The sequence below is a fragment of the Drosophila eugracilis genome, unplaced genomic scaffold (genome assembly GCF_018153835.1).
Source record: "Drosophila eugracilis isolate 14026-0451.02 unplaced genomic scaffold, ASM1815383v1 contig_408, whole genome shotgun sequence".
Lineage (NCBI taxonomy): Eukaryota > Metazoa > Arthropoda > Insecta > Diptera > Drosophilidae > Drosophila > Drosophila eugracilis.
Window position 1 is genome coordinate 1,576,149 of NW_024573270.1, and position 26,569 is coordinate 1,602,717.

Consider the following 26,569-nt stretch of genomic DNA (forward strand, 5'->3'; position numbering starts at 1 on the left):
TTACCCATTGACTACTGACTGCTGACCACTATCCGCCGATTCACCACCACCCACTCCACCCATCGAAGGCGTCACCTCATTATGCTTAGCCCTCTGACCAGGCACTGTGGTTAATACCTCTTAACTTCTGAACTTCTTTTTACTAATTAAAGTCTTTAAAAACCTTTAATTTACAGGTTGCACCTCTCTAAGTTCTTGAAAGACAAACTAGGTGAGTTATCAAAATCCTTTTATTACTTGCAATTTCAGTAGTTTTATTTTATCCTTAAACACTTTCCTTTTAACTATTTAATTTACTAATAAAATGTTTACCTTAATTTATATGGTTTGGTAGACCTGCTCCACTGTTCCCATTAACCGGAATCCACCTACGCATGCGCCGCACGTTTCCGCACGCACAAAACTTTTGCTTTCAATGGGCCTGCATGTTCCGCATGTGTTTTTCTTTTTTTGTTTTTATCGCCGGACTCTTTTCACTTTCGGCTGCCGGAGATGGTCCGAAGGTTTATGATTTTTGGCTGCAATTTAGATACAAATCAAAAGTGTCGTTCCCCGTACATTACATAATCTCCGGCCAAGATGGTGGTGGCGGGTGAATCGCTCTAATCAGGCACCTGGGTGAAAGCATAAATTGTAATAAAAGCAAAGCAAGAGACAATCGTCGAGCAATTACCAATTACCAATTAGCATGGCACGGTCAATTATTTTGATGGCATTTCAATGCTATTATTTGAATTTCGTTAAAATTCAGCATTCACACGCATAAATTTCACCTGCACTAAATCTGATGGTTAACTGAACCCATAGATGGACATATGGCTGCATTATATCACACACTAACAGCGCCGTAAATGAACTTTCGATTAGCCTACATTGATTTTCACTTTTTTTGGAAATTGCGCATATAGTGTTTGGAATTTCAATCGATCGATCATCGCACACACTGCGCCACCTGGTACAGTTTGGGTTTTTGGGTTAGCATATCGCAGCCCGGACATCTAAGTGGGTCTGGCACACAATCCTCAAGGTCTTTCCCAGGGCCTTGCCGGCCGAGGAGATGTCATCAATTTTTGGTTTGTTTTCTTGTGTCTGTTTTTTTTTTGGCACATGTAATACATATATTTGACAAAGAGCCACATAAACCTCAAAATGTAAACACACAGAAATAAATGCTTGTTCAATTCGATGCTTTATGACCTGCCCGACGTGAGCAGCATGGAGAAATTGAAGAAACAACTATAAAAGTTTAACTCCACAAAGGGGTTTCTTAATCGCTTACAAAAGAAGATCACCGCCCCAAGATCATCATAGCTTAAAGCCGGAGTGAATGCTGACGACGCCAAAGGTGAGGTTTTCATAGGACACATGATCGAATCCCGCCTCCTCGATCATCTGCTTGAACTGCTCTTGCTTGGGAAACCGTCGGATGCTCTCAACCAGATACTGGTACGCCTGCCACTGGCCAGCCAGCAGTTGGCCCATCGGTGGGATCACCTGGAAGGAGTACTGGTCGTAAAGCCACTGCATCGTCTCATTGGTCAGGTGACTGAACTCCAGGCACATGAAGCGACCGCCTGGCTGAAGCACTCGATAGGCCTCGGCAAGAACCTGAAATGGTAATGGTATTTACAATATTCTTTGACAGCTTCCCCTGAATTTAAAAAATACTTATCATATCTTTCTTTTCAACTAGATATACCTTATCAACATGCGTGCAGTTCCTGATGCCAAAGGCAATGGTATAGGCGGTGAAACTCGAATCCTCGAAAGGCAGTTTCTCGGCATCGGCGCACTGCCAGGCGACAGTGCAGTTGGCCAATCTGTCGGTGGTCAATCCTAGTCTCTTGGCCCGCTCTTCGCCGACGTCCAGCATGTGCTGGTTAATGTCTGATACGGTGACATGACTAACACGATGCTTAGGATTCGGCTGGTTGGCCAGGTAGCGGAGGTATCGGAAAGAGATATCACCGGTCCCGCCCGCCATGTCCAGAAGTCGCATCCCGTGTGTTGGTCCTAGACGCTCCACGAAAACATCCTTCCAAACGCGATGAATGCCCAGGGACATGGCATCGTTCATCATGTCATAGGAATTGGCCACCTGTTCGAAGACCTCGTGCACTGGACAAAATAGCAAGAAGGTTATTATTTGTCCTGCTAATATGTTTCTATTGTCACCACTTACCCTTTTGCTCCTTTTCACTTTCCCTGACTGTTTGGAAGCCAAAATGCGTGGTTTGCTCCGATCCGTAGCCGGATTCCCCACCTTTTGCCTTCCCTGCTCCCGATCCTGTGGATTCCCGGGCTGACTGTGCCGCTGTCCGGATGTGAATGAATCTTCTCGCCAAGGATAGCAGGTGTGTACTTCTTGTGCTCTGCATTTCGTTAATTCTATTAGGGTTTTCCTTAAAATTTTATTATGAAATAACAAAAAACAGCCGGTTAGGGATGGAAGTTTAAGCAGCAACCATATGTTGAGTTTGATTTCGATATATTAGGGGTATTAGTAATATTTCCAATTATCGAAATGCCGCCAAGTTTAAAAAATACAAGACAATTTATTAACAAGCTTTTACAAATAAACGCAAGAATAAACGTAAAATAAACAGGTTTGTTAAGAAATATTAATTTTTTTTTATTTTGAAACTAAAAAAGAAAAAATTGAACTATTAAATCTGTTTAAACTAGGGGAATATCAATTTTTATAAATTGCTTAAAGTCAGACCCAACAGTAATCTGTTATTCGATAACAGTTTATAAAACTCCAGCATACTTTTAAGCATTCCTGTGAAAAATGTCAATAGCGACTGGCATTATACTCCATAGCAACTTACTGATATTTCTGTTCCCCTGGTACTTAACATTGAAACATCAATCGATTTGCCCACAATTCTTCAATCAGAAATCCGTCAAATTCTTGTTTTTTACTTTTTAAAATTTGAATGTAGTGGTAGCAGTAGTTTATTACCAAGCATATGCAATGATATGTCATTACATATTCGGACCATTATAAGATTTGTTAGGAGCAAAATACTGTCATTTTGAGGGGGAAATAGGGGGAAATCAAAATTTTGCATTTTTGGTAAGGGGTAACATCATCTATTTTTGCAACAAACTGCAAAAAATGTACATTTTTACCTGTGCATGCAGATCTGATGAGCAAAACTCTGTAGGGTTTGGGGAAGCCAAAATTCGCATTTTCGATAAGGGGTACCATCATCAAAATTTTCGAAAAATGGCTAAATTTGGCATTTCAAACTGTGAATGCAGTTTTGATAAGCATAAGAAAACAAGCTCAACGAGGTATTACAATCTATATTTGGACCATTATTGGCCAAGTTATAAGCAAAATACTTTCGAGCTCGGAGAACCCAAAAATCGCAATTTTGATATGGGGTACCATCATCTAAGAATAAGAAAACAAACTTAAAGAGGTATTACATTCCATATTTGGACCATTATTGGCCAAGTTATGAGCAAAATACAGTCGTTTTGGGGGCAAATATCGAGAAACCAAAATTCTCATTTTTGATAAGGGGTACCATTATTCAAATTTTCGAAAAATTGCCCAAATTTGACATATCAAACTGTGATTGCAGTTTTGATAAGAATAAGAAAACAAGCTCAACTAGGTATTACATTCCATATTTGGACTATTATTGTCTAGTTATTGGCAGATAACAGACTTCTTGAGGAGGAAATCGGGATTATTCAAATTAGTCTTTTTTCATAAAATTATCTATTTTGCAAAATATGGCAAGAAATTGACCTGTCCATATTTGAATCTTAAGAATTCTCCACCATAAAAAAGATAAGTTTTATATTTTAAATAAATTTTAGTCTTTGGGGAAAGACAGCTTATTTTTCAGGATTATAAGATACCAAAATTTTACCAGTAAATAGCCAAAATATTGAAAAGAAAAGGCTTTGCATTGCCTAAAACTTCAAAGCATTTAAGCATTTAAAAAAAAAAATTTGTGAAGAAAAATATATAAAAAATTGTAATTTTAACGTATTTTAGATGCCAATGTAATTTTGAATATAAACCGCAAATTTTACTATTAATAGCGCTTTTTGACAAATTGTATCATTTAAACAAAAAAGGAAAATCCAACTGTTTACAACAATTTTTTAAAAAATTTTATGATTTAAACAAAACAGTAAAATTTAAATTTTAACAGAAATTTTCGAATTTTAAGCAAGTTAACTGAATGTTAAGTTTTGAATGTTACCCGCCCGTTAACGGCTATGTAAGTTAACTTCAAAATAATTTTTTCCACAGCGGGCTTCTTGTAATTCCCAACTGGTTCTAGCAGAAATGTTGTGACTATGGCGCTGTTGACCGGTGAAAATCAGTCAAGTCATTTGTGTGTGTGTGTGTTTGTGATAGTAAAGTTAATTTTTCCCACACCGGTCTCATTGTAATTCCCAAGTAGTTCTAGCAGGAATGTTGTGACTAGGCCGCTGTTGGCCGGTGAAAATCAGTCAAGTCATTTTTGTGTGTGTGTGTTTGTGCTAGTTAAGTGCCTCCAAGTGGTCCAGTGGTACTCGCCATCACATTGGTGGTACATGGACATGGCCTCCATGGAGGATGCAGTGCATCATGGATTTTTTTCGGTATTCCATTTTTGGGACTTCTGATGACGTCGACTGGACTGTCCAGTCTGGACATGGCCTCCATGGAGGATGTAGCGCATCATGGATTTTTTTCGGGGGTCCATTTTTGAGACTTCTGGTGACGTCGACATGGACGTGGCCTCCATGGAGGATGCAGTGCATCATGGATTTTTTCGGGAATCCATTTTTTGGACTTCTGGTGACGTCGACATGGACATGGCCTCCATGGAGATACAGTGCATTATGGATCTTTTTGGGAATCAATTTTTTGGACTTCTGGTGACGTCGACATGGACATGGACATGGCCTCCATGGAGATACAGTGCATTATGGATTTTTTTCGGGGGTCCATTTTTGCGACTTCCTTGTGACGTCGACATGGACATGGCCTCCATGGAAGATGCAGTGCATTATGGATTTTTTTCGGGGGTCCATTTTTTGGACTCCTGGTGACGTCGACATGGACATGGCCTCCATGGAGATACAGTGCATTATGGATTTTTTTCGAGAATACATTTTTGGGACTTCTGATAACGTCGATTGGACTGTCCAGTCTGGACATGGCCTCCATGGAGGATGCCGTGCATCATTGATTTTTTTCGGGAATCCATTTTTGATACTCCTGGTGACGTCGACGTGGACATGGCCTCCATGGAGATACAGTGCATCATGGATTTTTTTCGGGAGTCCATTTTTGGGACTTCTGGTGACGTCGACATGGACATGGCCTCCATGGAGGATGCAGTGCATCATGGATTTTTTTCGGGAGTCCATTTCTGATGACGTCGATATGGACATTGCCTCCGTGGAAGATGCAGTGCATCATGGATTTTTTCGGGAATCCATTTTTGGGACTTCTGGTGACGTCGACATGGACATGGCCTCCATGGAGGATGCAAAGCATTATGGATTTTTTTCGGGAGTCCATTTTTGGGACTTCTGATGACGCTGGATATAAATGACAATGCGAAAAATGAACGTCGCCAAGCGGGAAACGAAGGTAAGTGGAAACCTTTTACTTCACCCCCGGCAGTGCTTGTGTCGGTCAAGCGCGATGATGTATTCCCGCGCCCAGCTGTGATCGCTTCCTGTCCATCAGCCCCGATGACCAGATACTCCTCTGCATTACTTTTCCTCTGCTCGGACTGCTGCCACTGGGGATTGATGCATTAATGTTAATAATGAATTACTTCCAGTCCCAGTCCATAAGCTCTGCAGACCTGGTACTCCTCTACTTTTGGTTATCTCTATTTTGGACTACAGCCCGCGGAGTTTTATGGACTACCCACTCGCAGATACGGATAATATTATAAGTCATAGATCTGTATACTCTGCATTTCTGCGCTGAAATCTGAAGCCTTCATCGTCAATCGCATATGGTGGTGCCTGTCATCACTGGACTTTGTCAAACCAGAAATCAAGGTAGGTGGCAAAATTTTTTTCTTTTTCTGCATAAGCCAAGTTGCATTTTTGGCCGAAGTGCCTCCAATGCAATGTGGATAATTTAAGAATAAGTTAAATTAAGCCTGCCCAACTATGATCGCTTCGAGTTCCAGTCCATCTGCTATGGTGATCAGTTAATGCTCTGCTTTGTTCTTCCTCCTTTATAGACCACTTGGAACTAACTGAGGACCTCCAGGATGCCATCGCCGATGATGAACATTTCGCAGGCCACCTCGCCCTTCCGGCTAATGGAGTCGCCCGGCCTGTAGATATAGGCCTCCATTTTAAGCATGAGATCGTAAAGGATACGGATGAGATTTTAAGTCATAGATTTGTATACACTGCTCGAATCTGAAGACTAGTGGCTTGTATTGCACTGATCTTGAATTGAGCTCGCTAATTTCTTTTAATATATTTCTTAGAATAAATCTTTCTTAGGATTTCTTTCTTATCAGCCACTTTAATAAACTATCTTTAACTTGGCCACAACATTTACCTTTCAACATCAATATTATTATTGGATTCATAAGAATGGAGCCTAACAGATGACTAGCCATGGAACTTAAGAAAAAATTAATACAACGGCCAAATTATGCAATATCAAAAGAGAAGATGTTGAAAACACGCCAAGATCAAAAATAAAGTATAAAGTATGTGTTATCGAGTCATTACTTTAATATTTATTTTAATAAGGCTCGTTTAAAGTGTTTGCTTTTTTTGTTGATTTTTAGGCGAAAATTTTTATTTTCATTTTATATTCCCTATATTTAGGCTTTGCGGTATTTGCGAACGAGATAGATTCAAAGTTTGGTTGCTAATTTCAGGGCTTTCTGCTACCAGGCGAACAGAAAATGTAGCAGGCAACTTTTTTCTGGGAGCCTGTGTTTTTATTTCAAGATGGTTGCCATTGCAGACCAAAACATAAAAAAGAGATGAGCAACCACGTTGTTTTCTGTGTCGTCATCCAAGTTTAGCACGATAATCACGAAAATCCAATAAAGTCCTATGTATTTCATTCGGTCGTGTCGAATACCACTGCTCACGTGGCCATCCCTAAGTGTCACCCATGTCTGGATGGAACCCGTTAGTCTAGAGCCCAAAACATAAACAAGAGATGAGCAATCAAGTTGTTTTCTGTGTCGTGTCATGACTTTAGCACGACAATCACGAAATAATATTAAGGTCCCATGTAATTTATTCGATCGTGTCGAAAAACAGTACTCACGTGGGCATCCCTAAGTGGAGCTCATAAATTTAGCGATTTCCACCTACTACTTGATTCTGTTCGCCTGGTATTTTATTGGCACCAGTTAGCCAAAATGCGTTGAAATTTTGATCAGAAAAAAACAATTTTTCTCAGTCAAATTGGTCATTTCGGGATTTCAGTACCAGGCGAACATAAACCGCAGCAAGTAAACATCTGATTTCTGGGAGCCGGTGTTATTTTTCAAGATGGCCGTCTTTTCAAGATGGTTGCCTTTGTCACTGGATGGAAACCATTAGTCTGGAGCCCAAAACATAAACAAGAGATGAGCATTCACGTTGTTTTTTGTGTAGTCTCACGAGCTTAGCACGACAATCACGAAATAATATTAAGGTCCCATGTAATTTATTCGGTCGTGTCGAAAAACTGTACTCACGTGGCCGTCCCTAAGTGGAGCTCATAAATTTAGCGATTTCCACCTACTACTCGTTTCTGTTCGCCTGGTATTTTATTGGCACCAGCTAGCCAAAATGCGTTGAAATTTGATCAGAAAAAACAATTTTTCTCAGTCAAATTGGTCATTTCGGGATTTCAGTACCAGGCGAACATAAACCGCAGCAAGTAAACATCTGATTTCTGGGAGCCGGTGTTATTTTTCAAGATGGCCGTCTTTTCAAGATGGTTGCCTTTGTCACTGGATGGAAACCGTTAGTCTGGAGCCCAAAACATAAACAAGAGATGAGCATTCACGTTGTTTTTTGTGTAGTCTCACGAGCTTAGCACGATAATCACGAAATAATATTAAGGTCCCATGTAATTTATTCGGTCGTGTCGAAAAACTGTACTCACGTGGCCGTCCCTAAGTGGAGCTCATAAATTTAGCGATTTCCACCTACTACTCGTTTCTGTTCGTCTGGTATTTTATTGGCACCAGCTAGCCAAAATGCGTTGAAATTTTGATCAGAAAAAAACAATTTTTCTCAGTCAAATTGGTCATTTCGGGATTTCAGTACCAGGCGAACAGAAACCGCAGCAAGTAAACATCTGATTTCTGGGAGCCGGTGTTATTTTTCAAGATGGCCGTCTTTTCAAGATGGTTGCCTTTGTCACTGGATGGAAACCGTTAGTCTGGAGCCCAAAACATAAACAAGAGATGAGCATTCACGTTGTTTTTTGTGTAGTCTCACGAGCTTAGCACGACAATCACGAAATAATATTAAGGTCCCATGTAATATATTCGGTCGTGTCGAAAAACTGTACTCACGTGGCCGTCCCTAAGTGGAGCTCATAAATTTAGCGATTTCCACCTACTACTCGTTTCTGTTCGCCTGGTATTTTATTGGCACCAGCTAGCCAAAATGCGTTGAAATTTTGATCAGAAAAAAACAATTTTTCTCAGTCAAATTGGTCATTTCGGGATTTCAGTACCAGGCGAACAGAAACCGCAGCAAGTAAACATCTGATTTCTGGGAGCGGGTGTTATTTTTTTCAAAATGGCCGTCTTTTCAAGATGGTTTCCTTTGTCACTGGATGGAAACCGTTAGTCTGGAGCCCAAAACATAAACAAGAGATGAGCATTCACGTTGTTTTTTGTGTAGTCTCACGAGTTAAGCACGATAGGCACGATAAAGCAATTAAATCTTATGTATTTCTTCCGATCGTGTCGAAAAACAGTACTCACGTGCACATCTCCGCTGAAAATCCAATATTTTGCATTATTTTCATCTGATTTCGAAAAACAAATGCTTAAAAACTTTTTAGTAAGACAATTTTCATTTAATCCGCACATTTATATTTATTAATTGTACGTATGTGTGCACAATCCACATGAGTTTCCTCTTATCTTAGCTTCAGATGCCTCTCAATGTCTGTTGGTTTAACTTAAGATTAGTCATTACAACTAAATACCTAATTACATTTTTGCTTGATTTAAAAAAAAAAAATGCCTTAGTTGGGGGTTTCGCTTTGCTGCGCTGCGCTGCAGCCATCGAAAAGACCTTAAAAATGTTACATTAAAAACAATTAAAAAACGTATTTATATATATAGTGTAATGATAATAATAATTATAATAAATAGTGTACATAAGCTGGCGGTTTATTGTGTGTAAACGTAGGCGTTAAACTTAAGCTGTAATTTAAAATTAATCTTTAAATCATTGAGAAAAGTCCATTTATAAGCGTTTTCATTTCGTTCTCTATATATCATCGTATCATATTTCCGTTTCTGCGGGTGTCTGTATGCGATTGTTTTTTATTTTTATGAGCTATGACGAGCCAAAGTCTGATATCTATCATGGATGGGGTGGTGGTGGTATGTACGTGCGTTTAGGTTGTACATGGTTAAGTCTATTTAAAATTAAAACAAAAAAAAAAAGAGTTTCTCAAGCGTTTTCAGCTGTCCGGTATAGCCTTAATTCCTGTCGTTTTAAACATACGCTATGTTTTAATATATAATTATAGTGGTATTTAAATGTATATATATATATCTATATATATTAGGTTAAAGCCTATCCTGCTGCACATCCCTAACTACTCCGCTGTGGATTTATATATTGCTTGGCCTCGGTTTGGAAGATTTGGGGGGATAGTGGTCTCGAAAGTGAAGCCATAACAAAATCACACAACCGGCACTCTCCCAGTGCCCGACCACACTTAGTAGTTAAACTCCTCCTGCTTCTCCGAATCGCTCCGCAGATCGGCCACCAACGGCTCAAAACAGGACTTGGGTATCAAAGTGCCTACAATCTTCTCACCCTCGGTTGTCTTCATGCGTATCACTTGCATCTTGCTATTGGAACGTGTATTCAGTATGTGCTCCACGCGTCCCCAAACGGAAAGCACGGATCCAGCCAGTACATGGTATAAGCGCTGTCGCAAGCCCACCTAAAAATTAAAAAAGTAATGAGGAATTAGATATGGTTCTTGGGAGAAAGGCTCTATTCCTGTATAAGCTCACCTCACAATCGTTGCCCAGGCTGACATTTCTACAGTTGCCGTTCCAGTAGGCGTGCGAACAGGTGTTCACCGACGCATCGTACTGCTCCGTCCAATGCGGCTCCGCCTCATCGCTGGCCACCTTGCGATACTTCTTCTCCAGCTCGAAAAGTGATTCGTGACGAACCTGGAGACCGGTATTTGGTCGATAGATCTGGCACATGATCTCCTTCTTGCTGCGCGACTTCTTTTTCTTGCCGCCGTTTTCCGCATCGGCGCTGCTTGAGCTGCGTGGTGGCTGGTGCTCCAGAATAACCACCATGATGGCGGTACGCTTCTGGTTTCGCAGCTGGTGGGACAAATAGAAGCCTTCGTTCTCGTTAAACAGGTCGGCATATCTGCAGGGAATGTGTGAGTTAATAAAATAATTACATTTTTAGACTTATTCCTTTACTTACTTATCAATGGCCTCCTGCCAAATCATGCCACGCTCCACTCGAACAGTGTGCATCTCTGTAGGTGCCACTCCGGTGGCATGTTTGCGCACGAAACGGATAAGCCGACAACGGGTCACATTCTCACCGGCAGCTCCAAGATCTAATGACGTAAATGTTTATTATCTGTACAAATCTATTGGTTTTTAATCAGCCACACTTACCCACAATGCCCAGATCAAAGCGCCCGCCGCGCTTGGCCTGCTGGATGATTGCCGTCATGGTGTCCGTAAAGTACTTGAATAAACGATTCTGTAGATCCACCGGACAACCAAGAATGCGATTGAGAAACTTTGATATGTTGTTGTAGTCCTTGTCCAGACTTAGCACACCCGGATGGCTTTCACTATTCACGATTATGCCCACACCGACCAAGGCTCCAGCGATGTCCTTGAAGAACTCGCCACTGTAATCCGTGGGCGGTGGTACCAGCGGCGATTCGTAGCCCATAATGGTACGCATCACCGTTTCCAGAGCCTGACGACCGTATTTGTTGTCGATATTAAACTGGGAGAGATCACGCGTCTCTGTGGCTCTGCGATCACCATGGGTAAGCGCTCCTAGCGACTCCAGACGCTTGGCCACGGTGGAGGCGAAACGTCTTTCACCAGCCAAGTCCGAAATCAGAAAGATGTACTCGGGTGCATTAACCTAAACAAAAAGATTTCACTATTAGGAGAAAATTCAATGGGAAGTAATCAAAGAAACCAACCTGATTGGATCGATGGGTACGTCCAAACTGCTGGATGGCTCTGTCGGCGGACCAGGGCAATTCCAATGTGATGTGGACACGCCTGCGCTGATTGAAGACTCGACGATCACTCTGCAGGGAAATACCGCTGGACGCCGCCTCTGAAATGATGGCCACATCCTTTTGGCCATCCATAAAGCGCTGCTTTTCCGTAATATTCAGCGTTTCCAGGGGGACATCTGATTCGGTTCTGGACTCATATTGTATATTACCATCATCTGTTTGAACTACACGACCTCTACGACCCGTCATCTCGGCCACGTTATCGGGACCACCAAGTTCGTCGATCAGTTGATCCAAGGTGTTTGGCGGCAGCTTGGAACCAAGACGCTCTATCTTGCGGAGAAGTTCCTCCTTCATTGTGCAGGCTCGTTCGATTGCATCTTTGGGCGGTGGACCATAGTTTAGCTTGACACCATTAACGCCAACCGGCGTGACAGTGCCCTTGAGTTCTTGCTTCTTTTGCAACAGATCCTGGATCTTGTCCTGCGTAGAGAGCTGCGATTTGCGATTCTTGGCCGCATTCAGAGCGGCTACAACGGTGGCAGACATTGCACTGCCACTGGGATCGGTGGTAGCTGAACTGGACGAGGTGGCCTCCTTTTTGGACTTATCTTTCTTTACCTTTTTCTTGGTTTTCTTTTGGGTCTTCTTGGTGGACTTCTTGCTTCGCGCATTGACCCAGGGATCGATATCACTATCGCTGCCACTAAAGAAGGGATTGAAATCGGAGCTGGCATCGCTAGCCACGCTACGACGATCGCTGTCGACATCATGATCTTCATCGTCCTCATCCTCATCATCCATATCACTTCTAAAGTCATCGTCACTATTGCCATCGTCGCTGTCACTGTTAGAGTTGCCTGCATCCCGCTTCTGATTGCGTTTTCTACCCGCATCCTCATCATCACTATCGCTATACTGCCAGGATCCACTGCGCTTCTTCTTTTTGGACTTGCCACCCGTGGCGGACCCGTTATCATTGTTATTACTTCCCTTCCGTTTAGCAGTCGCTGTGGTGCTATTGCTATTGTTACCCAAGCTGGAGGTGGAATCGGCAATGGAGGGTGTCTCATCGTAGAGTCCGAGAATGCGGTTGATGCGATTACGATCGGGTGCAGGGAAATGACGTTCCACGAACGACTGGAAGACACCTCTGTGGGAAGGAGAACGAGACTAGTAAGTACTTAAAGAATCTTGAGAAGGGAGTATAAAGCAACTTACTTAGCCGTAGAAACAAAGTCTGTGAGCTCGCCATCATCTCGCTCTAATTGATCCAATGTACGAGCTTCGCCGGTGGACTGCAGACCGATCACAACACATTTGCCGTACTTTATGGACTCGCGGGCGACTAGCACAGCATGGTTAACCTTGGCGGCGATACAAAGATATTTGAAGAAACGCTGATGGGATGACCAGAACTGGCCCCACATTGTCTTCTTCATGCGGCTTTCGGCATCGATAAGTTCGGCCGCCTCGGTGAACTTCTGCATGGCCTCCACCCAGAGCTCAACCGACTGATCGTAGATCTTGCGAAACTCCTTGGAGAGCGGCACTTCCTCGATCTTGAAACTGACTCCTTTGAAACTTAGCTGACGAGCTATATACATGCCGCGCAGTTTCATATCCATAGCCACGATCTCCATGGCACCAACACCTCTGCAATATTGATATCGACATAAGCAAATGGAATTGTATATTTATTAATCCAGTCAGCTTACCGTCTCTCCACGGCGGTGATGAAGTCGTTGAAGTTGCCAAAGGCTGTACCCTGTCCCCAGAGACCCAGACGCACCATGTACGCCATATTCTTGGGCTCAGAGGCACCCGTTGCGGATGCATAGACAACACGTGCCTTGGGCAACTTCTGCTGAAGCTCCAGAACAGTCTGACCAGTCTTGGTTGGTTTTCCAGAACCCACGGGACACAGATTCTTGGCCTTGTGACACTCGTCGAAGATGATCAGGCCCTCGAAATCCTCACCACACCATTGCAGCAGCTGGCGGAATCGAGATCGGTACTTCCCCGTCTTATTATTGGACTCGCCAATCAATGCGGAGTACGTGCTGAAGATGACGCCACGCTTACAGTTGTTGTTCACATCGGAGCTGATCTTGGCGTATTTGAACTAAACAGAAAGTATTAAAGCAACCAGTTAAGCATTTGCTAGTCTAAAGACCAACCTTATTGAGGGCATGTACATCGATCCGTGTGGCACCAATGTCGCTGAGATCCCGCTCGGCATCGTACTTGAGATCATTGGAAACGGATATCCAAAGCGCCTTCTTGCGTCCCTTTAAGTAATTCTCGTAAATGATGCCAGCTATTGTCCGACCCTTGCCAACACCAGCACCATCTCCGATCAGGAAACCAGCACGACTTCCGTCCGGTAGCAGGTGATCGTGCGCCTGGGAGGCGTACGTAATGGATTCCAATTGCAGGGCGCTCAGGTGTCCACTGTTAATTGTTTCGTGGGGCAGGGACAGTTTGTAGTAGACATCGCAGGGCTCGACGGAGCTTAGGGAGGCTGTCTCCACAACGGCATCCGGATGCTTCTTGCCCAGTTTCACTAGATGGATGGATGGTAAAGCAGATTATAAATCAACGTTCTTAGATCAACTGTAAATATAACTTACACTTGGCTGGCCAATAATCGGCATAGGTCTCGGCCACACCCATCTCCTCGTAGTCGACCTCATCCTCCTCCTGCTGCACATAGGCAGCCGCTGAGGCTTGAGCCGCCGCCGCTGCCACCACTGCTGCTGCAACGGCATTGTTCACCATGGATCCAGAATTCACCGGCTGCATGGGCGGTGGGGTTGTCTGTGGACGTTGCATCGATTGCATGAACAACTGAAAAACATTGTTGGGTATGCCGCTAGTCAGATATTCCGGATTCATGGCGATCAGTTTCTGCACGGCCTCAACCATCGAATTGTTGCCCTTCACTCCGGTACCAGTTGCTGGACCAGCAGATCCTCCTCCGCTTCCCGCTGATGTGGCAATCGGTGGTTTTTGATTGTTCCCTAGGACTCCGCCAGCATTTCCTCCGACCACCTTAAAAGTCCGAACGGGGGCAACTCCACCCGCATAGTTCACTGGAAGGTTAAGAGGGATTCGGGTTGGTTGTGGTTTTTGTGGCAGGTTTTGTTCGGATAATGATGTAGTTAATATATATATATATATATATATGACACCAAAGTGAGTGAGAGGTGTATATGAACAGGAAGACATCGATTGGAAAGAGACAGAGAAAACAGAGACAAATGGAGGAAAAGAAAGAAAAATAACTTTGTTAGTTAGTCACTCACTAGGATGGCATTAATTAGTTGTTACTACATCCTAAGTAATGTTAGTGTTCTATAAATATATATCTACTGTAGTCTACAGACCTAGGCACTAACAACACAACTTTTATAACCATTCACACATCGACCAAACCCAAACTGAAATCCCTGAAAGTTAGACCCTTCAACATAAAGAAATTAACAATCTTTTCACCAAACAATTTGTATATTTTTTTAAAAACTTATTTAAACCTCAAGAACAGGATATGAAAACTATCCACTTTTCACGAATCATCCTGTTAATAACGACTGGAAAAGCTCGTTCTACTGTAGGGGAAAGACCAACCAAGTAGGTCAGTCGTAAATATCAACCAGATCGCGGGGCTGATGTATAGGTCCATGGTTCCTTTTCGTACGATTATGAATTGGACAGTAGCAACTTTTTCGATTGAGGTACATGGATATCATTGACTTCTTCACAAATGCTTGATTCACCTGGAACTGGAATAGCTGGTGTTCCTCTAAAGTGCTTTCATCCTCAGATTGAGGACTACTCTCTCGAAGAAACTCCCTTTCGCTGGTGGCCCTGCTAATACAGCGGGGATTTTGATAGATGACATCGAAGAAATAAGGTTCCAGACTTTGAATATCATCCTTTTTCTGTGTACTCTTTCTATTCTTTTTTGAAGTTTCCATATCCCAGTGAAGTTCAAAGTCTGATCGCAAATTTTCCACACGAACTATCAACCGCCGCATCAGTTCCGTAATCTCCTTGAGGTCCCCCATTGCATTTCTCTCTAGTTTGGGCAAAAGTTCCTCCTGTATAAGTTGCTGCATCTTCACCCACGCCTTGGAGTGCATACTGTAAAAGCCCTCCATTGCCTCCGCCACCTTTAAGCGAATCTCTCGCTGCACTTTTTCCCAATTGACCTGATCAAGTGGCGTTATGTCCAGGGACTTGGACTCAGGCGTGGGTTCTAGCGGCACGGGATCTATAGGCGTGGCACCTTTTAGTGGCGTGGTAATACCATTAGATTTATCTTTTTTAATCCGCTTGTCATCGAAAGATCTGCCCATCTTTAAATACTGAAAAACTATCCAAAACCAAAGACGAGTTTACACAATTTTGAATTTCAAACTTTCCTTTTCTAAGATTCTTTTCCAAAAATAAAAATTGATATTTTTTAAGAATAATTTAATATCTGTTCGCCTCAAAATCTGTTAATAGAATGAGGTTTGACTGTGTTTTACTTTCTAAAATGTTGAAATATAAAATCAATGACTACTTTGCTAAGAAAACCTTGTACAATATTTCCCCTACAACATTCACTCATTACTTCAGTTTCTCAACCAGTTTCTGTGTCTAATCTTACCTTTGGACCTAATAAGTATATATACTAAATTTCATCCAAATCTAACACCTTTTCACTCACACATTCATATTATTTTTGGTTTTTTTGTTGCAAAAAAAAGGGCATATTCTTGGTTGTTACCAACATTAATCGACTTACTCTGCGCCAATAAAGACGCGGCCATATTGAAATTAGCAGCAGAGGCTGAAGTGGACGCCGCCGCTCCGCCAAAGAAATTGCCACCGGGATTGGGATTACCGCCTGGTGGTGAACTCCTCACCGAATTGGCGGCTGTGGACGGAGGCGGTGGAAGTGGGGCGCTGCTACCCTTGGCTGCTACGTAGGCGGCCAGGTTCATCAGTTCGTTGGTGCTCAGGCTGTTCAAATAGCTGCTGGTTGAACCAACGGCACCAACGCCACCACCCCCACCACCAACACCACCAGAAGACGACGACAAACCACCGGTCGTCCCAGCATTGCCGCTGCTGCTCCTGGCCGCTGGACTGCCCATGGCTAATGGACCACAAATGTCCAGAAAAATGGAAAATCGAAGGGAACAACAAAACGAAACAAACCAAAAACCACCAAAGAAAACAAAGAAAAAGAAAGGGGAAATACAACAAAACACAACATAAAATCATTTAACAGAAATGAATTAAGTAAAATTATGGAAATTATTATATATATTGGGTGGTGGGTTGGATAGATAGATCGGTGGATAAACCAAAGCAAAATGTCGTGTCAAGTGATGGAATAGAGAAAGATAAAGGAAGAGAACAACACAAGCAGCATTAATTAGTGTGACCAAAGCTATAACTTATAGGAGCAGTGCTGCCAACTTTTGGATATTTCTCAAGGATTTCAACTGGTGTTAGTTTTGAGTTTAATTTGAATTCTAATTAATTTAGTGCACTATTAACTAGTCCGACATTTCAGGGTATTTGAAGCTTTGCAAGACTCTTAAACGTTTTAAGATATTTATTTTAGAAATTCGTATTCAAGTATAGTTTCGTTTTAGTTAACCTTAACCTTATCTTTTTATTCGAAAGTTAATCAACAAATATTTTATAAACATTTTGATATAGTTTAAAAGAATTTGAAATCAATTTTTAAACATGTCTTTCAGTTACATATTTTCATATTTATTTAAGACATTTCTCTGACCAGTTTGGGTCATAAAACCTAAAATTGGCAACACTGCTGTTAATATTATTTAGTACTTCTCCCCTCTCCCGTGCTATGTTCTGCTATGTTATTTTCGAATCTAAAACATTAATTACTCACACTTACCCGTTATCGTATTATTCAGTTTCTTTGGCATATTATTTAAATTATTCTCTAGTGCTTTTTTGGTTATTATCGGTAATGTTGTGATCTTTCCGCCCAGCGTCACGCCTCCAACGGTCGCCGATGTGCCGCCCACTATTGTTGGTTTGACTCCTGCTGCGGCTGCTGCTGTTGTTGTTGTTATTATCTGTCGCACGGCGGTATTGTTGTTGCCGTTGCTATTGTTGTTGTTAATATTGTTTTTAACGCTGGTGATTATATTGTTATTGATATTGTTGTTGTTGTTGATGCGCAACAACGATATTGGCTTGATATTGTTGTTGCTTATAACAATTTTGGCGCCACTAATCGGTAAGGGCGTTGCTGGCTTGGTAACCACGCCCACTCCGCTGCGTATATTTTGGGCGTATGTAACAGCGGTATTCAGATCACGACCACCACCTAAAAAATATATGTATAAAATATGGAAATTTTTTGATTAGTTAATGAGGTTTTCCATTTACAGAAACTTAAAGGAAGGAAATTTTTTCTTAAATTAATCCAATTAAAAACTGATTATTTTTAATAAATTTAAAGAAACACATTCCCTGAACCAAAAATATTTTAATTATAATCAAAAACTATAAAAACTAAACACATTTATCAAGCAATAATAAAACCTATACGTATATTAAGTATACGTATATTAAAGTTTATAAATAAAACGAATGGCCAAAGAATGTCAGAGACGACGTCACCCTTGATTGCTGGCTGATTTGATTTTGAATTAATAATGTTGCTACTCGGAAGCACGTGATTCCCCGTTTGTTGTTGTTTTTTGCATGCGAATATTTGATGAAATTTGCAAACATTAGCATTGGTATTAGTACCCCTTCCCATCCTCAAAGCCCCAAACCCCCAAACCTCATTTGCTATAAATCGAAGGCCTCTGCACAAATTGCAGACATACCCAAACCAAAGAGCAGCAGTGCCACCCTCATTTAAGGTAAATATCTAATTAATGAGCAAAGACACAAGGCAAGTACATAAGGTGGACTGTAAGTATGTACAGAGCTTATATACAGCCAAATGTACAATGAAAGGGGAAAGGTCATGTGGCTGATATATAATCATAATTATATGTGCAGCAGCAAGATGGCAGGGGCAGGCAGGCAGGAAGGCACACATGGTCAGTTTAGCCATGGAAATGACCATATACTTATGTCTGCTTATGTACTGGAAGATGTGTAAGGAAATCGTAATGCCTTAATGCCTGTAATACCCCCCGCACAATCAACAACGTCCACTATAGATGGACAGAAGCACGGTCGCGGTCAAGATGATGGTCACAAATCAAATTCAATGCGCTCGGCAGCACCACAAAGTGTCCAGGACCAGGCATTGCCACAAAAAGGACATTATTACACTATGTGCACCATGTGAATCAACAAATGATTAAGCCAGAGATCTAACACACAGGGATTGGGAATCAGATACATTTGATAATTATATGTTGTGGATGGAACAACAATGTTTGCTTTTGAATTTGAGTCTAGGAAATGGTTTGGTTTTAAATAAAGTAAACTGCCTGTAAATATGTTGTTTTAAAAGTTGGTTTAAAATCATTCAACTTGCTCTTAAGTTCTTGACTTTAAAAGAAATATTTTAGAATAAATCATAAAGATTGCTTACTGATTCAGCTATATTTCGCTGTAGTTTGAATTTGTTTAAGAAGTAACACCAAAGATCACTGATTAAATTTCAAAATCACATGCTAATTCATTCCACACTTGATTTCACTTTAAAATAAAACTTTAAAAAGCCAGAAACTTGCCACAGTTTGGCACACCTGTAAGGGGAAACGTGCACCGTTTTCACCTTTGAAAGGAACTTCAAGTTGCCCGCCACAATATGGATTTATGAATAATTGAACGTAGATTATTTGAGTTATTTTTTATTTCAATTCAAGGACTTAATAGCCTGCCCTTCGATTGTTGACGACGTGCTTATGGAGAATGAATAATCAAGTTAAATAATTCAACGCGCGATGTCCAGTCCACGGTTAATGACGCACGGAACCACTGGCTCCTCCCGGGATATAGACAACTATATATGCCCATATAAATCGGGGTTGTGTTCGCAGAGAGAGAGAGAACGGGGAAGGAACTCCCCCCACCCGAGTGACGCACAATCACGGAAATATAAGAACATACATATGTGCGCATATATAATTCCCATATAGGCTGTTGTATATACATAGATATATATATATATATATAATTATATACACCGATATCTAGCAGATCTGAGGTAAACAGAGCTCAGAGCTTGGCAGGACATCGGACATCCTTCGACGACTCCTGGACAGGTGCTGCACAACTGTATCCGTCTTCGGTGACATGAGGCATGGGACATGGGGCATGGGGCAAGGGTAATTTCATTAATGTTTCAGTGACTAATGCAATTGGCCTTTTAATTAATGTTGGTTAGAGATAGCAAATCAATTGCTTGGCTGGACCTTAAAGGCCGGGCCAAAAGGGATTTCACAACCAAGTTGGCATAACTCATTAGGCGCATTATACGTCCTTTGATTTCTTGGCCATCCATTTATATGATTTCCTAATGCAATTGCAACTAGTTTACGTCGTCAACAAACCGCTCATTTAGTTCTTAAGTTACTTGTTGATTTCGGCAATAAGCTGAAGTCCTTTCTATTTCTTACAAATTCAAAAGTTTTAGTTTAAAAATCAGCTTTGATATCACCACAAAATGAGTAGCAAATACAAGTTATTTGGAATATGAGATAAATATATATCTTTCAGATATATAAAGAAAAGATTTCGGATAGCCAATAACCAAAGGCTCTACTTCATAGTTGATACACATAGTTTCTAGCATAGAAAGATATATTTAATATTAATCTACCTTTGGTCTTTTGGAATGTACTAGCAAAGTTTACTTGTTTCGAATAGTTGATTGAAATGGCAGATGAATAAGTTATACCCTGGCCATGGAACTCTCCAACTCCACACACCCACTTGGACAACTCAATCCCTCAACCTCTTCCCTAGACTGCCCCTTTTTCAAACGAAATCCCTCTCTCTTCTAGGGGGAGTACCAAAAAACTACATAAAGTTCCAACTTGGCTCTAAAACTGCAGCCAGTTTTGGAAGTAACTAACACCACCCCTCTCCCGCCCATCCAACACAACAATGGGGCTACCTATAAAACTGTTGTCTAAACAATAGAGAACCGAGTGCCGTGCTGATGCCACCACCCTTCGTCTCTACTTCTCTACTTTTCAGCCTTCAGCCAAATCCCTTTTTGAAAATGAACCCACTTTCCAGCATTTATTGTTGGCCAAACTCCAACAATCCAAAAATCCAAGGCAAAAGCCTCTATGGCTTAGGTTTTGGGGGCATCAAAAATGAAATGCAAAATTCGAATTTCAAAATAGAAAATTCGTCCACTCACCGGGCACTTCTATTTGATCTGGATCTTCGTCATCATCGAAATCGGAGCCCGAATCATCCTCATCGAAATTATCATCGTCGTCATCAGCGTCCAACAGGGTTTTACGCTTTTTCGATGTCTGTAAGTAATAAAAATAGTGTTAAATATTAGTTAAAAATTTCAGTATAAAGAAAATGCTTTAAATTTGACATGACACATAGAAAAATAAACAAGATTTATTATGTTGTTAAATCAATCATAGTTAATCATTAAAATTAATAATTAATTGCTGAAATAATCACAAATATCTTTTTCTATCTGAGTTTTTAAATGTTTATAAAATCACTTTCAAAGAATATATTTTTATGAATTTCTCTCAGTGCACCAGTGAAACGCATGACATCGCGAATAAAAATCGATATTTTCATAGTTTCTTAGTCGTCATGTTGAGCTCAAATATGAAACGCACACTTCAAAAAAATACACCCACTAATTCAGGGGGATTCACACAAAAAAAATATCACACTAACCAACACACACACAGAGGGCCAGCGAAGATGAAATAAAAACAAAACAGAAAAAATGACACAAAAACGCACGAAAAAAACGCATCTATATTCGTAGCACACTTTTAAGGGCGAATGAAAGAGCGCGGGTACTTCCCCGAATGTTTAGAAAAAACGGCACAAAAAGCACGAGGAAAAAAATGCGCACGCCGCGTGAAAAAATGTAGGGGCAATCCCCCCCAAAACCAGAAGAAAAAAGAGAATAAAAATATATATATAAAAGCAGGGAACGGGACATATAAAAATATATACAGGGGAAGGAAGGCACACTCACAGAGTTTTTGTGGAAAATAGCAAAGGGACCAGCGGTCAGATGCCGTTCGTCGCCGGTGCGATGAGGTTCTGCGGATGAGATCTTGCGACCTAAGGAGCAACACCTCTTTGTCCTTAAATTATTTAGCCACTATTTTTCAGAGAGTTAAGGAAATTGTGCGACTGGCTCGATGCTCGTATGGGAGCCAACTACCCAAAAACCTCGTCCGGAGTTCGAAGACCGGAGTTGTCGAGCAGCCAGGCAGCCAGGCAGTCAGCCAGCCACGGGCCACTTTTGCCAGTTTGGAATACCCCCGCCCAAAAACAAACCCAAAATGGAAATTTCACATTCACCAGAAACAGCGAGCGCACGAACACACACAATCCAGTTGGGCTGCAGTTTTTCAACGGCCAGCGACAAGGGAGCGGGTTAAACGGGGTTACCAACGGGTTAAGCAGGGTGTTATGGGTACCCCTTTTTGTCATGGGGTGGGTTTTTGGCCAACATCTCTCTACGGTCAGGATGACGAAGAAAGGCAGGAAAGCAAGCAAGCAAGCAAGAGCAGAGAATGGAGAATGGAGAACGACACAACGGAGAACATAGAACTGGGAGCAGGCCGATAAACAAACGCGAGAGGCCTGCCTGGCCAACCCCTTGTCACCCCTTTAATGTGAAGGATACAGTGGGCTAAGTTGGACACAACATGCCCTAAAAAATCATTTTAATTACCATAAATATTAGTAGAAGATATACTTCATTATAAATTTAAGATATAATTAGCTTCTGCTCATTGTTTGCATATTAATAATAAGTACCATTATTTCGATTATTAATATCATTTAATTTCATTAATCATCATGTTTTTAATCTACCTATGACCAGTAATATAGTCTTATTTAGGAAATTATCTTATCTACCAAATTAGAAGTTAAAATGGCTGAGGTAATAATTCGGGGAACTCCCTAATTTCAAGAGCTATTGCCGTAGACCACAGTGCTCCACTTATGCCCAAAAAGGGGGTTGGCATTCTACCACTCCCACTCCACTATATTCGACGCTCCTGAACATCCCGTCTCCACCTCCCACTCGTGGAAATTCAACGAAGTAGCAGCAACAAAATGTTTGGCATGCAGAGATACGAAGTTTCGTCCTTTATGCGGAATATGCATGTGTTTCCTGCTCCTCCTCACCCACCAACCCTTTGAACCACCCGACTCTCCCTCAACCCCTTTGAACAAAAGGGTTTGGGATCAGTTTGCAAATGAAAGAGGACCCGGAGGTTGGTGGGGAGGTGTTTGTGAAACTTGGAGGACAGGAGGAGCAGCAGCAGCAGCAGCAATCTGTAGCGCATGCACAGCAATTAGAGCAAGACAGACTGCTGGTGTGGATGTGGATATGGATGTGGGCATGTCCTTTGGGGATGGAGAAGGGTGTTCCTAGGGTGGCGACAGGTCTGGTTGGCTCTCGTTCACTGGCTATATGCGTCCATATATACCTTGTACCTCTGTTTACTCCGGGATAAGGCAACTGGCGAGGGACTTGGCCCGAAAGCAGAGCAAACAGAAAGCAGAATGGATGCAGTGAGTACAGTGAATACTCCCTGGGTAGAACACATAACTAACATTCTTAAATTTCATATATTCTTACGTTATTCTTACTAATTTATTTAATTTTAACAAATTAAAAAAATAATTGATATTTTTTTGGCAGATATTATCTAAAAGTTTTCAAAAGCAAATCCTAGCTCATACAATTTAAAAATATGTACCAATAGATTTTTTATTTTAATCACATAACCATAAATTAAATGGTTTCACCTCAAAAATCCTACAGGACAACATTCAAGATCCTTTCAAATTTACTTCTCAATGAAAACATAATGCCCCACTCCCATTAAAAACCACCCACATCTTCGCCTATTTATAGATTGCAACGTTTTTGTTGACACACAAAATAAAATCAAAACGAATGACCTTGCAACAAGGGAAATGTAGAAAATCTCTGGCCAAAAACATGTGTTTCCATCCACCGACAACACTCCACCCGCCGCCCACTCACACAAATAACAACATCAACATGTTGTTGCCAAAAAAAAAAAAATTGGAATGAATAACAAAAAAAATAAGAGCCACAACATTAACCCTTATCAAAAGGGTTGGCGAATTTATAAATAAAAACAAAAAGTGCTGATAAAAGGAGACAAAAAAAAGGACACAAACAGAGAGTAAGGAAAAGGACATGAAAATGTTACAAAAAAAGGGGGAGAAAATCAGCTAATGAAGGGACCAACTCCATGGCAATTCGAAGTTGACCAGGCCGAGGAAGATGTGAATAGCGCAGGCGCCAAAAACACAGAATGCAGTGGCCAAAGCGGAAATGGCGATAAATAACACGGCCCAAAGGTCCACTTACCCACCCCCTCCAATCAGAAAAGCCCTGACTGCAGCAGAGCAACAGCAGCGCAGCTTGTGGGAGGGGCAACATGCATTTCCCAGGATGCATTTCCCAGCTGCAACTGTAAGTCTACAGTGAAAACTCATCGACGGGGATTCCCCCGTATTTGGTTTGAGCCTCGGCTAAGTGTTGCTTATTCCTTCGTGGTTGCTGTCATCGCTGAGCAACAAGTGACAATGAAAACTAAGAGAACTACAGTCAGAAATTCAGGGGGATAAACCATAACAAATTTATAATACTTTCTATGAAAAGGGTTAGTAAGCTGAAACATTTTAAAATCTAGAGCCTTTAATTAATGTAAATTGCCAGTAAAACAATAGTTCTCAAGTCTATTCCTAAAGTAAATCTATATAAAAAAAAACGATTACTTTTAAAAAGTGAAATATAGTATGAAGTTATAATTTTTTCTTCTAAGATGTTGCTAAAATCTCCTGCTAAAAAGGTTTAAGAAATATCATAACAAATAACATTCTTTAAACAGATAAACTTTTTTGCATCTTATAATCACAGAAATAACACATTTAGGTATTTGGAAAACATTTAGAAAGCTTAAAAGAAGTATTAGTAGTTTTAATATTTCGGAGAACTGTTCCGCCCCCTAGAAAAACTAATTTATACTATTATTTAAATGATGCACAAAACCCCCTGCATTTCCCCTGCCCCCACTGGTCTTAGCCCACATGTTGCCCCCGAGTCGCATGGCCTTAACCCTAACCTAGCGCAACTTTTGTCGACTGAATTCGCTTAACTCGTGTGCGGACACAAAAAAAAAACACGCCAAACGAAACTCAGCATGTGTGCGAGAAAGAGAGGGCAAAGATCGTGGCGGGGGAAATGAGAGGGAGAGAAAAACACATGGTTCCAGGCCACGCGAATATACGAAATCAAATGAAATGCGTCCTTAGAAGTATCTCGAAAAAAAAACAACAAAAATCCCGAAACAACAACAAAGTGCAGCGGAAGGTGTGTGTGTGTGGGTAAGGAGGCGAAGGTGGGTGGAAGACGAAGGAAGAGATGAGCGATGCAGGCAAAGAAAAAAACAATAATTATTGAATGAGATGCCACTGCTGCTTCTTCTTATTATTATTCTCTTCCTTCTTCTTCCGCTTCTGCAAGCGCTTTGTTTTTGTTTTATGCACGCGACTGTGTGTGCGTGCGGGTGTGTATGGAAAATGGCAAAAATTTAGCAACAAAGAAATTATATTAAGTCATGCCAGCCAGCAGCAGCGGCGGCAACAACAAACAAACAAACCAGCAGAAAAAAACCCGCTAACAACTGCAAACTTACCATTTTGATGCTCCAATTGCTAACTGTTGTTGTTGTTTGTCACTCCAACTCTAGCTGTTGTTGTTGTTAACCACAAAAAAATAAGCAACAGACCGCGCACACACGCGTTTTTGCCTCTTTTGTTTGTTTTCTCGGTGTTTTATTCTTAAATTTTTCCGATGTTACTTGGTTGTTTGTCGTAAATTTTGTTTAGGCAACTATTTTTTGGAGCTGTCAGCTTAAACAGAACTATTGTGAGACCAGCCAGTCAGCAAATGAAGCGAAAAAAAAAGTATTGTATACTCCGTAATAAGTGTTTTTTCAACGCGTTAGAGATGTTGTTGTTGTTGTTTCTGCGATAATGGCTGAATATATATGTATATATATATCTTAATGTATAGATATATATGTGTTTGTATGTTGTTGCTGCACGCGGTGTTTCGCTTCAGATATTTTTTTTTTATGTTTTATGTTGTTACACCGCAGAATAGCAACAATGCACTCAATGCAACAACATTTGGAATTGGAATCAAGGAGGAAGGAAACGAGAACGAGAAGGAAGCGAGAAAGCCGAAAACACACGTAACATGCCAACTATCGCAAGCACTTCGAGATGCCAACTAGAGCTGGAAAGACATCGATGTCACTATCGATTGCATTGGGTCGATACGTGTTTCATTTAAACAATATATATATCGCAAAAATATCGGTTAAATCACGCTTTTCTTTTCCCATTTTTTTATAAGATATCTGGTCATAAATACATAACAGAAAGCAAATTAACAAATGTTTACAACTAGATAACTAGAAATCAATACTTCCTTTTGTCCAGAGATCGACAGAATGCCTTCGCTTTAGACGTCTTATTGTTGTCTTAGCCAGGAAGAAGCTACATACATGATTGGTCTGAGCTGCTAGACGATCGTTGTACCGACTCGAGCCTTAAAAGTACTAAGCATTTTATTTGGGGTAAAAGATTTTTAAAGAATTTAAATTTTAATCGAATACACTATGCTATGCAAGCGATATTAGTGTGGCCTTATGTAGTGAAGCGTCCAAATGCACGAGGTAGGGGCTGAGAATATTGAAAACTAGTGATATAAACGCTTTGAATCTATGTAATTTCAATATTGTATACAACATTTTTCGCACCCCTGTATTGCAGAATCGTTTGTTGTTAATGTGAATTTTAAGATAATTCATAATTTCAAATAATTCGGTATAAACAAGC

General features: G+C 41.0%; 3 protein-coding genes across 4 annotated transcripts; all 3 read right to left on the reverse strand.

Moving 5' to 3' along the window:
• Positions 1 to 1,170: 1,170 nt before the first annotated feature.
• Positions 1,171 to 2,471, reverse strand: LOC108103799 (2-methoxy-6-polyprenyl-1,4-benzoquinol methylase, mitochondrial). Its single transcript, XM_017209480.1, has 3 exons — positions 2,183 to 2,471; positions 1,700 to 2,118; positions 1,171 to 1,608 (listed from the first exon to the last, which is right to left on the reverse strand). The coding sequence occupies exons 1-3, from the start codon at positions 2,376 to 2,378 to the stop codon at positions 1,306 to 1,308; spliced, it is 918 nt and encodes a 305-aa protein (XP_017064969.1). The 5' UTR covers positions 2,379 to 2,471; the 3' UTR covers positions 1,171 to 1,305.
• A 6,559-nt stretch (positions 2,472 to 9,030) lies between these two features.
• LOC108103808 (protein strawberry notch) lies at positions 9,031 to 26,319 on the reverse strand. Of its 2 annotated transcripts, XM_017209488.2 has the most exons (13): positions 25,360 to 26,319; positions 20,820 to 20,937; positions 17,370 to 17,807; positions 16,239 to 16,592; positions 14,077 to 14,538; positions 13,624 to 14,009; positions 13,162 to 13,568; positions 12,665 to 13,099; positions 11,402 to 12,596; positions 10,854 to 11,340; positions 10,654 to 10,792; positions 10,218 to 10,593; positions 9,031 to 10,144 (listed from the first exon to the last, which is right to left on the reverse strand). In XM_017209488.2, the coding sequence occupies exons 1-13, from the start codon at positions 25,360 to 25,362 to the stop codon at positions 9,914 to 9,916; spliced, it is 5,031 nt and encodes a 1,676-aa protein (XP_017064977.1). In that variant the 5' UTR covers positions 25,363 to 26,319; the 3' UTR covers positions 9,031 to 9,913. The 2 variants fall into 2 exon arrangements, with proteins under 2 accessions (XP_017064977.1, XP_017064978.1); XM_017209489.2 differs by lacking the exon at positions 16,239 to 16,592.
• On the reverse strand, positions 14,935 to 16,199 carry LOC108103817. The gene has a single exon (XM_017209504.1). It carries the CDS (start codon positions 15,802 to 15,804, stop codon positions 15,082 to 15,084), a length of 723 nt encoding a protein of 240 aa, XP_017064993.1. The 5' UTR covers positions 15,805 to 16,199; the 3' UTR covers positions 14,935 to 15,081.
• Positions 26,320 to 26,569: the final 250 nt, after the last annotated feature.